Source organism: Ostrinia furnacalis, unplaced genomic scaffold (assembly GCF_004193835.3).
Source record: "Ostrinia furnacalis isolate ACB-3 unplaced genomic scaffold, ASM419383v2 OfSCF0404, whole genome shotgun sequence".
NCBI lineage: Eukaryota > Metazoa > Arthropoda > Insecta > Lepidoptera > Crambidae > Ostrinia > Ostrinia furnacalis.
The window spans coordinates 328,936-341,231 of NW_021130643.1; the positions used below are offsets into that span (position 1 = coordinate 328,936).

General features: G+C 39.0%; 1 protein-coding gene across 1 annotated transcript; it reads right to left on the bottom strand.

The window, feature by feature from the left end:
- Positions 1 to 5,121: 5,121 nt before the first annotated feature.
- LOC114363962 (uncharacterized) lies at positions 5,122 to 8,092 on the bottom strand. The gene is made up of 2 exons (XM_028319922.1): positions 7,069 to 8,092; positions 5,122 to 6,725 (listed from the first exon to the last, which is right to left on the bottom strand). Exons 1-2 carry the CDS (start codon positions 7,364 to 7,366, stop codon positions 6,712 to 6,714), a joined length of 312 nt encoding a protein of 103 aa, XP_028175723.1. The 5' UTR covers positions 7,367 to 8,092; the 3' UTR covers positions 5,122 to 6,711.
- Positions 8,093 to 12,296: the final 4,204 nt, after the last annotated feature.

A 12,296-nucleotide genomic window follows, 5' to 3' on the forward strand; every position in this document is an offset into this window, starting at 1 on the left:
TAGTCTGACAAACATTGATGTCCTCACATTTTAGTTTATCCTCATAAATTTTCCCAAAGTCATCATAAATAGTCACAATTGTAGCAAGACCATGGGGAATAGTATTATAACCCAAATTTATTTCTGATTCTGTTTTATTGAGCAAATTAAAGAAAGAATCATGATTACCTGTGTTGATAATGGCCTTGCTCATAGTGCAGGAGGAGTTTATGTACAATTTTAGAGTGTCACATTTAATATCAATACTACAGTGTCTATTTTTTATGAAGTCTTCAGTAATGATCATCTTTCTTGATTTAATATCCATAAGAAATGTCATATCAGTCCAGTAGCTAAGCTTGTATAGAACAGTTCCATTTCCTCTTTTCATCTTATAACCCAATAAGTTTTGTGAAACTTTGCACTTTCCTAATGATCCTGGTGGCACAGCGTCTGGCCGACCATTTTTGGCAGCGCTTCACCGAAGAATACCTGCCCAGCCTAGTCCCTCGCCGCTCTTTACCGACGGCTTCGGCGAGCTTCATCATTGGCGATCTGGTGGTCATAGTGGACTGGACTCTACCCAGGCGTTGCTGGCCACGTGGCCGCATCGTTGCTACCTACCCCGGCAAGGACCGGATAGTTAGGGTAGTGGATGTTCAAACTAAAGGGGGTGTCCTGCGTAGGCCCGTAAAAAAATTGGCCAAGCTGGTCGTTTCACCCTAAACCTGGTGCTTACACCGCCGGGGGCCATGTTCACGACCACCTTTTTTTATAAGCCTTTTACATACTTTTTTGTACCATAGATTTACCCTATTAAGAAAAAATAAACCAGTGTCAAACTAGCTTCTGTTTGTTTCACTCAACAGATAGTATACTACAGGAACAGAAAGAAAACAAGTACACATAGGTATTATTATAGATACGTTGTTTATTTATTTACTTCAATAGAAGCCGGCGTGAGTTCTGGCAGAACCTCTTTAGCACTTCGTCTTCCAATTAACTTTTTGCCTCAGCGATCCTCAACTTGTTGACACTGAGCATACAGAGACCGCTCAAACGATTTTCGCTCATGGTTGAACGAAGACACGTCTTCACACGTCGTAATGTGCTGAATGACCTCTCGATTGTTCAAGTCGTACATGGTTGGGCCAATAAAATAGAAAGGGCAGTTTTAATACTCGGGTAAAATAATTTTGTGTTTTTTATTAATTCTGCCACTTCCACGTCTTTCAAAACATTTAATGTTATATTTTTTCATTGTTCATCCCAGAATTTATAAAAAAACGAGTTTTTTTATAAATTCTGTCAATAAACTCCACGTCAAACATCTTGTCAAATATGTCAGTCGGAGTAGAGTTTTCTGTCACGTCAAAAGTCGGTCCAGGTGTGCCAGTAAATGGCTCCCGGCGACTTGAACGTCGTCCTGTCCTTATTCCAATTAAAAGTGAAACAGTCTTCGTCAGGTAAAAGATTTTGTAGAGCCTGGTCGTTAGCAGTGTCATTCAAATCAAATCAAATCATTTATTGCATTACATGTGTGGTTTGAAAGTTGGTAAAAGGTAAGGTAGTACATCTCATGCACACCCTGTAAGGGCATAGCAAGTATTAAGTATGATAAACATAAAGGTATATTTTGCTGAATTAATTCTTAAGTAAGACAAATTAAATTTTTTCGAAGAAGAAGAAGCATCAGAGTCTGTGATCTCCTTGTTAAAATACTCGCTTTTTCGGGGCGTACGGCATACATTCGCCCAGTTTTCAGTGGTTGACCGGCGGAAAACCAATGAGTCTAGAGAACTGAGCGAGTTGGGTACCGTGTCCGCCTCTGCCGTACCAACGGACGCGTCGCTGTCTCCGATCTCCTCGTTGTTAACTGTATAAAAATGATAAATGTTAGTAATATTACAAGTTTGGCGCACTGAAGTGGCAGTGGGCACGCAATAATAATATGATATTTACCAAACTCGACGTCAGCCGGCACTTGTAGAGGCGGCGTCGAGTCCCTGGACCTGTCGCCAATCTCCTCGTTGTTAACTGTATAAAAATGATAAATGTTAGTAATATTACAAGTTTGGCGCACTGCAGTGACAGTGGGCACGCAATAATAATATGATATTTACCAAACTCGACGTCAGCCGGCACTTGTAGAGGCGGCGTCGGGTCCCTGGACCTGTCGCCAATTTCCTCGTTGTTAACTGTATAAAAATGATAAATGTTAGTAATATTACAAGTTTGCTGAATATTACTGCAGTGGCAGTGGGCACGCAATAATAATATGATATTTACCAAACACGACGTCAGCCGGCACTTGTAGAGGCGGCGTCGGGTCCCTGGAGCTGTCTCCGATCTCCTCGTTAACTGTATAAAAATGATAAATGTTAGTAATATTACAAGTTTGCTGAATATTACTGCAGTGGCAGTGGGCACGCAATAATAATATGATATTTACCAAACTCGACGTCAGCCGGCACTTGTAGAGGCGGCGTCGGGTCCCTGGAGCTGTCTCCGATCTCCTCGTTAACTGTATAAAAATGATAAATGTTAGTAATATTACAAGTTTGGCGCACTGCAGTGGCAGTGGGCACGCAATAATAATATGATATTTACCAAACTCGACGTCAGCCGGCACTTGTAGAGGCGGCGTCGGGTCCCTGGAGCTGTCTCCGATCTCCTCGTTAACTGTATAAAAATGATAAATGTTAGTAATATTACAAGTTTGGCGCACTGCAGTGGCAGTGGGCACGCAATAATAATATGATATTTACCAAACTCGACGTCAGCCGGCACTTGTAGAGGCGGCGTAGGTTGCCACGAAGTAGATGGCTGTAGTGGATCCACTACTTCCGGCAGCTCCCTCTCAGGAGAAGCATTTCTATACAGAAAAATCAGTAATTACATGTTGATCTAGCACATTCAAATAAAGGTAAAATACAAAAAAGGTAGGTACTTAAAAAGTACGTCGCTTGCGCGGAGGCGCGTCGGGAAGGAGCACTCGCTGCAGCTCCTTTTTGTCGGCCGCCGACAAGTTCGCAAAATGTCTTTGCGAAACTTGTCGGGCGGCTCTGACCGTAAGAAGTGCTTCCCTGCAAAAACAAAATAATTATACAGCTCACCTTCGTACCTGTTACTTAAACACATACGCAACAAACACTAAAAAGGGCCATAGTAAGTGATTACAGATATAGATACTTACGGATCCTCAGCACCTCTGCCTCTATTGGCGCCTTGACCTTGGCCTGAGGTCGACGGTAAATTTTCTTCGTTAGATCTAAAAAAAATTTTGATAAATGTCTTTAGTGCAAAAAAGTCAAGGCCACATATACAGCAGCACACCAATAGCACATTTAAGTGAAAACAGTGCAATACGAATTATTCATTATTTAAAAACTCAAACATTATTGAAAGGAAGTCTAATTAGTTTTGAAGTCTTTTACCTTGTTCATATAAACAGTTTTTCTGATGCTCTTTCATTCTTTGTACCAACCCTTTCATTTCTTTTCCACATTTCTTGCACTGGGTCCTGCACCCAGTTTTGTCTCCGAGGGCGTTGGAAATTTCGAGATATCTATCCCAAATAGGGTCTTTTTTTCTTACAGCACTCATGTTTTGAAAGTTACTAAGTTAGTTACTTGAATAGAAAGAGTGTCGAGAATAAATAAAAACAATAACAATCTTGAACTAACTTGACATGACATAACCTCTAAACATTTTTTTGGTCTATGTGACATTTTACTTTTTTGCGGTGTTGCCAGCACTATACATCAATTCTACCTAAATAAAAATGCTTTCCAAGAAAAACTAAAGCAATGATCGCAAAACTGAATAAAAATCAAAATAATCAATAAAAATCCAAAAAATTCTGACTGAAAAAATCGTGATTTTTTTCCAAACTAGCAATGCACATATTTTTGCGACCAGCAGTGGTGCCAGATTAGGCGAATTATCGCCATTTAGGCTACCTCTGGGGGTCAAATGGCGACCAAAAAATGCAAACGGCTACCGGTAGCCATTTAGGCTACCTAGAAAATAAGATCGGGCTATTTAGGCTACTTCAGGATTACCTTGGAAAAATAAATCCTAACCTAGTATTCTGTAATTCAGTTAATTTTTTAAAATGACCCCTACCCCCTTTACTACTCTAAAAAGTTTAAACTCCATACTAAATCCGTCAATTTTTTTCTAAGTGTCAGCTCCATACAAATTACGTTCGAAAATTCGGTTATTCGGCTAAGTCCTGCACTCCCTTTTCTACACCCTAACCGTATCTACATAAATAATAATGATCAAAGTCAAAATCTGCTTACTTTACACATTACCGGTGGGCCAGCTCACAGCTGGTATTCTATACAATGCCTAGGAATTACATACACCTGTAGGCCTAAGATGCGCGCCGTGATAACTTTTATCGACGTCAAAATGTATGGGCAAAATCGATAAAATAGCGTGATAACCGCTTATCGCGGCGCGCATCTTAGGTTCTTAGGTCTACTGCCTAGGTAAAGTATTTATTGAACAATAATATTTTACATACACCTGATATATATTATCGCGCCCCAGGCATTGATTTTACACATTGACTAGGGATTGTATAGAATTCCTAAATTATACAAATTGCCGCTGACACATACATTACGTACACACTTTAAGAAAACAACATGGCCGCAATATAGGAAATGACAGGTTTTGTGTGTGTGTGTGTGTGTGTGTGTGTGTGTGTGTGTGTGTGTGTGTGAGTGTGTGTGTGTGTGTGTGTGTGTGTGTGTGTGTGTGTGTGTGTGTGTGTGTGTGCGTGTGTGTGTAGTTGTCAGCTGATTGCCTATATTGCAGCCATGTTGATTTCTTAAATCTTGTATGTACTCGGCACTAGTCAGGTAGTTAGTGACGTCACATAAAAATGTTGCCAGAATGAGTAGGCTGACCAAACATTATCTATCTCTTTTTTCATACGTCATCATGGGTAAGTTAGAAAGAGATAAACAGTGTTTGTCATTAATGTGTCGATTTGATATGTATTTTTGTATACTTACCTCAAAATGTTAGGCGAATTAGGCTACTTCAGGAAAAAAAAATATTAGGCGATTTAGGCTACTCGGTAGGAAAAATTAGGCGAATTGAGTTAGCTGATATCTGGCAACCCTGGCGACCAGCGCGTTTCGTATAGCATCGGTATGTTAGGCACGTGCTTACGGCGTTGAGCCGATTCTCAAAAATATTGTAAGATTTCCTTTATTGTGCCAAGTATGTTTCGTATTGCGGGGATTTGATTTAAATCATGAACGACCAAATTTAATTTGTGGCTGGCGCAATGGAAAAACAAGGTTTTTTTATATTTTTCTCTTAGTATCTTTTGAACGCCACCATCTTTACCCGACATTATGGAGCACCCGTCATAGCCCTGCCCCACACACTTTTCTGGGTCCAGGCCCACGTTCGTTATGAAGTTATCTATGACAGAGGCAATAGATTTAGCGTCCATGGCAATTAGTTCGACGAAGCCTAGAAATTCTTCGCGAATCAACATCCTTTCTTCACAAAAAATCTGACGCCGATGGACAGTTTCTCCTTGCCTGCGATATCACAAGATTCGTCTGCCAAAATACTATAATATGCATGTGCTTTTTTCACACCGTCTATTATGCTTAAAAACTCACTTAAACAACGAAAGCCAATTCGCTTAGGGTCGGATGTCTCAGATTGAACGAGCCAGCTACATTTAATAATGGCAGAACGTTAAAGTGCATAACACTAGTTCCAACTTCGTTGTTATGAGTAATTTTTGTCTCTACCCCCCAATAAGAGAGCGGAGACTCAAAAATAAGCGTGAGTGTTTAAGGCGTGCGTGCGTTCGTTACTTCATTTGAATTTCATTATGGTGTTTAAATAAATAAATAGTAATGAGCAGAATTTAGTCCAGGTACTTAAAGGAACGGAAAAAACAAATAAACTACACTATCTAATCATAGACCAGACAGATTACGATGATTATAGACACTGTATAGTTATGTGTCTATTTAAAAATTATATTAATATGTAGAAGTAACTTGTATTATTAACGTGTACCTTATACCTATTACGAAACCGCGGGCAATAGGTATGTACCATTTCATGCGCTACATACCTACTGCCCGCGGCCGCTGTTAATAGGTATCTACTTGCACGACGAAAGCATTGTCATTGTGTTGGCTTGCATAGCTTGCACTGCACACGATATACGAGTACCAACTAGCACAATGCCGATAGACCAAGTATGTAGTGGTGAATGAAAGGGGGGTGTTGGATGGCGGTCGGCCGGCCCTACCTATATGTATATGCAATGTATGTGCATTCGCTTATTAATTTTTATATTTTATGTACCTGTCATGAGTAGTGTCAAGAAGATGTCAAAAATTTTGATTAAAATTCATACCTATTTGTTATTTTTGAAAACTACGTACTCGTCTAGTTTGTTCGTACTGGCCTAACCTAAGCTGCAAGGAGTTAAAAGCCATAAAAAACATTTAAAAAAAAAGGTTATTTAATTTTATTATAAGAGATTTTATACTAGTTAGTGTTAAATTACTGCATTTAAACACTTCAACTCGTTTAAAGCTCCTAAAATTGTTTATTATTGTGCGACGCAAGGCGGCGTTCCGACGACTCGACGGCGTGCCTCCACGCCGCCTACAGCTTTTCCAGCTCCGCCTGGCTCAGATGGCGGCACTCGGGCCAGCGCTCGTGGATTGGCTGATACTATACCATATTTTCTGAAAAAGAAGAAAATATTGCTATTACAGGTAATAACTGAACCCAATAATCATAAGTAGATACTCGATATTTATTATTTTTCCGATATTAATACAGGTAAAATACTTAATTATTTGGAATTGATCTCGCAAACTTTGCAAAATGCAAACACCAAACTTAAACTTAGTCAAGAAGTCTTTTTAATTTAGGGTTATCCGTTTCAAAATATGGCAAATAAGATTTTACATGATTAAATTCTATGATCCTTTGTCTACTTGGGGTTTCCGCAAAAATTCGAAGTTACCGGTAAGCCTAAAAAAATATTAGGTGGTGGTTCGGGATAATCAGATAAATCTTGCTCACCTAGATACAACAAAGGGTATTCTTCATATTCTTCGTAATGTTCCAATTCACTAGCTTCCGGATGGTAGAACACTTCTTCTGCCACATAACCTTTTCCTAAATTTATTTGGTTCTGTTTTAATTGCGGTGCGGTGCGCATCGACACGTCTTCCATTTCGGGTTTTGTTTGAGCAACCGGCCTTTGTTGTTGATGCATTCTCATTTGTTGGAAATATGGATGTTGTGGCTTACTGAAGGCATTGTTTGGGTTTGCTTTCCAGGGATATCGTTGATGATATGGTATCGTTTGAACTGCCATTCTTTGATTAATGGGCCTTTGTGTCGGGGGATATGAATGCCATTGTTGTTTAGGTTGGTTTGCATTTGAGTGCGGTTGAGGATAGTTTTGCCTAAATACATATTGGGGGTATTGTTGATTAATTATCCGTGGTGGCGGTAATACTTAGGAAAATTTTTGTTTTATGTTGTCAAAACGACCTTCTGCTTCTAATTGTAAAATTTTAGAAACCGTTTCATTAAAGGTTCAATTTGAAACGTAAATCTGATCATGGTACGGCAAACTATTTCGCAGGGCATTTTGGGCGGTGTTAATGTAGGGTTCCACGACTTCGTCCACTAAAACTAAATTATTATTGCTATATTTATCATATAATTTACTTTTAATAAAAAATAATTTTTGTTTGAGCTCGAATATAAGATCCTTATAGGAGCCTCGTTTTTTAACGTTTGATAATTCTACTAATAACGTATTTAATTCTCTATTGTCTCCACATTCGGATTTCAGAGAATTTTCTGGTTTTCAATCAAAATTGTGGTTTATCATGGTTACGATTTGGGATGCTCTTCCCTCTAATTTACCTAATAGTAGCATTACATTTTGAGGCGTATTCCCTCCTGCTACATTTAAATATTGCATTGCACTGTTTAAATAGTTGTATACAGGGTCCTTCTAAACTAGCTACATTCCTTTTAATGGGGGCATCTATACGGTACACTGAACAAGTTCACCAAATTTGAGTATGTGTTTTATNTACGTGTGTTTGTACCTTGTGTTTGTATTTTAATTTTAAGGAAAATCATCTATCGATAAGAAAAAAATAGAGTACACTTGAAAATTGCTGTAATTAAAAAGATATCAAGTTTCACAAATAACATAATGAAAAATCGAAAAAACAATAAATTAATCAGTGTCACAGTCAGACAGGTTTCCTATATCTACAAATTCAATATTTGCCTTAGTTACACTATGATTTAATAACAATTTGGCTTCATCTGAAAGAGGTTTATTACGAATCTGACTCATCTTAGGTCTAAAACTAGACAGGTATGGGTCAGAAGATATTAATAAATTATGGATGATATCCTCATTTGTAGCAATCCTACTGGTCTTACGAGAGTGGAAGGTTCTGAATTTCTTAAAATCTTTGTTCCGTGCTTCAGATGCCTCTTCAGAGAGTTTGCCGATTGGAATAAAATTGTTGTGCTCAATTATTTCAGCACCATGCAGGAGTAATTTATGCACGCTTGCCGGCATATAATACCAAGCATAGAGCTCGACATATCTTCGAGCTGTTGTAGCACAATATTCACGGAACTTTTCCACATCAACATACTCTCCACAAGATATTACTTGAAGAATCACACCAAATCTCTTTATAAGTTCCTCATCCACTCCCGTAATTTGTGCAGTTGCCCCAGGATTTGCAAAAAACCTTCTCGCAGTGTTCCCGTCATTGGAATTCCCTGCACCTTGTTTAACCACGTCCACGAGCAATCCCATTTCAGCTCGAAATTTATCTTGAATGGTTTTTTTCTTGCTAGCTAATTGTGATTTCAAATTCTCTCCTTTAGCTTGCCATTGCTTAAAATCAAGGCGGTAAGCAACATGTAAGATACATTCCATACATCTAATTCGTGCATGAAGGGAAGATAGGCCAAATTTAAACATATCCACAGAATGGTGTCTCTGCAATACCATGTCGAGGTTATTCATTTCGCTCGGTTTTGCTTTACAGATATCGCATGTCGCTGTGGAGGTATCTGATAAGTGTGAGGTTATCTTGCCATCTATCATGGTCATATGCAGTTTATGGTTCACCTTTGCACTTCCGTCAACTGATGGCTGTAAAGCTGAAATTTCTGTTTCAATTTTTGTCATTTCTTCTTTAATGTTTAAATCATTTTCCTTGGCAAATTTAAAATAAATAGGCCGGCAATAAAAAGTTGAGGAGGCTTTGGGATTTTCCCATATAATTTCAGCACTATCATCTCGTACCATTTTCAATGGTACAAATGAACACATGAATATGCTGGAATCATCACCTTCCATAGTCTGCTTGTAGTTACTGTGTCCAGATGCACCATCAAAGCCCCACTTACTGATCAAAGACAATTTATTTTCATCTGCTTTTGTTTCCAGAGTCTTGAACAGTCTCTTTACCGTAATGTCCAAAATAGATTGTAGTTTAAGTTTAACGCCAGTATCTGTTATTATCATACCTTCTTTTTCTACGTAGCACTCATTTTTCTCATTTCTCACAGCATTATAAGATGGGAATATATCACATCCCATATCTTTTAACATCTGCCTCAATACAATATATTGCCATTTTGATAAATTTAGTGATGTCAACATACCCAGTGCTTTTTCAGCAGGACAAGATCGCTTTGGTGATTTGAGGCAAGCTAGAAGCATTGATGCATCATTAGGGTGTTTGATTACATGTTTCACTAACTCAGCGAAGTCCGTTTGATTTTGGTTTTCTCCTGGTTTATTGGCCAGAGCATGAGCTAACGTATCAAAATCATTTTCTGCAATAAGATTTTCAGTTCTTCTTCTTTTTTGAAGGGGACTTAGATCTTCAAAACTTTTTCGAGCTCTAAATGGAGTGGTAGATGTCGACACAGAGACATTACGAGGAACATTAGGACTGGATGATGTACTAGGAGTTGAAAGTTCACTATCCAACATCATATAAGATATTTCTTCGTTTATTACAACAAAGTCCGGCCATTTAATTTCTGAATCCAACCAGCCAGCGAACTTCACCTTAAAATTGTCCAGTGTGCTGTTGGCAGATTTCCATTTTCGCTTAAGATTACTGGTATATGTAGCACAAAATGTTTTAAGATCGGTCTTCTGTTTTTCGGACAGAGAAAATTTTACTGAATTGACCACTTTTTCAAACAGCAAGTCCGCGTTAAAGGATGTTTGTCTCATGTACACAAACACGTCGAGATTAGAAAAAAGTCCTTCCATTTTCAATAATTAAAAATTTGCGTAAGGATAACGTTAAGGTATTAAGTACCAGTAATGATAAGTGAAGTGACATTTTATTATTATCAGTGTATTACGAGGGTAAATATTAAGAGTACAGCGTTATTAAATACCCTCACTAACAGTATGGTAATAAATTACTACCCGCATTTGATGAGATAATGTTGTAAACATTACCTACCTTCATTTAAGTTTACGGGGATAGTTANTATAGAAAAAGCGTCTCCATTGTAGGACGGGACGAATTTTATTAAAATGCTAGGATCAACGGTCGGCATTGCCGCCTGCCTAGGATTTTGAATTGGGCTTTGTGCTGATGGCACATTGCTAGTATATCCCTCCATCTTAGGATGAGGGTCGGTCTATCTTGTTCACAACAATAACTAGCCTTAGGTCTAAATACAAAACTTGCGGGTTTAAGGAGTGGAATTTTGGAAAATGACTGGAATGCTTCAGGCACTTACAGCGTGAAGATGATGATGATGATGATGACACGAAGCATACTCGTTGTATACATGTATCTTGACTTATTTGTTTTGTTGTGGAGCCCCTGGTTCTGAGTGACTTGAGTCAGAACGCAGACTCTGAGCGACCTCGGAGATTTCTTCGGAGATCTTGAACTTCAAGGTTGCGCGAACTTTACAGGGCCCCATGTTGGGCGCCAGTCAAAATAACGAAAACTGTATCTTTATAAAAAAAAGTTTACTTTCGTACTTCCGAATAATAATATTACAATTGTTATTTACAATTGTGATTTAATCATTGTATGCAAGTACCTCAGTTTGTATAGAAAACACGCGCGGCACTTCACACTGACAACGCGTCTGCGCGCGGGAACGCGTCGCGCGCGCTGATTCCGCGAGGGGGCGCGGTGTGTGCCGCGGGTATGCCACACTGACTGATCCGCTGTAACGCGCGTGTTTTTATGCATAAAGCACGTCTTCCATGATGGATCTCGACGTAGATAGATTTATATTTGAAATCGAACAGCGTCCAGCAATATGGAATATGAAATGCAAAGATTACAGTACAGTGCAAAGAGTGAAGCAATGGGAAGAGGTAATAAATATATTTACTGATCAATCAAATTAAATATATTTAGTGATGATCCATTTATCGATCTCGTTCGTAAAAAGGGATGTATCCAATATCTTCTATGGACACGGCGTCTTCTAATTTGAGTATAAGAGAACCAAATTGATAATATAACTGCAGCATCTTGAATGAGTTCACTATTAACCATTCTTATCGAAACAAACCTCTGTAAATATGTACTTTCACCACGACGTTCGACTGTGAAATGGACATTAGTCTTTATTTGAGGCGGGGCACGCGGGCAACGACGCTCCGCGCGGGAAGGCAGATCACACAGCGTGGTGACGCAGATCTGCGCCTGTTTCGCCGCGCGCGTTATCTGTCGCCACGCGTCCCGCGGCGATGCGCGGTGCAGTGTGATAACCGCCTTAGTCGACGTTTTATAATGATGTTATCGAATAAAAGCGGGATTGCTGTTGTTTTTGTGTAAAGTTTCTTTTTGTCGTAGTCGATTTGACAACCAAGTGTTCTCAACAAATCGGTCCCTATCAGGCCCTTATAGTTACTGTCAAAATCGAAAACTAAGAATTTATGGGTTGCAGGCCCTTTCCCAAATATTGGTGGTAACGGAATGTGGGCCACTTGTTCATGATGTGAAGTGCCATGGGCTGTGGTTATTGAGAACTATTCCTTTGTTAATCGTTGCCCAAATTGATGATTAGTTACACTATCGGGGGAAAGTAATGAGCGCGTAGCTCCAGTATCTATTAAGAAATTGCCGCCCATACTGTTTCTTCTAATGTACGGTAATTTATCGACAATATACTGATATTCGCAAAAATGGTTGATTACGTGTCCTCGTCTTGATCGGGGTTTTCCTGAAAATTTTCAGGGTTCTGAAATTCCGAGTCTAATA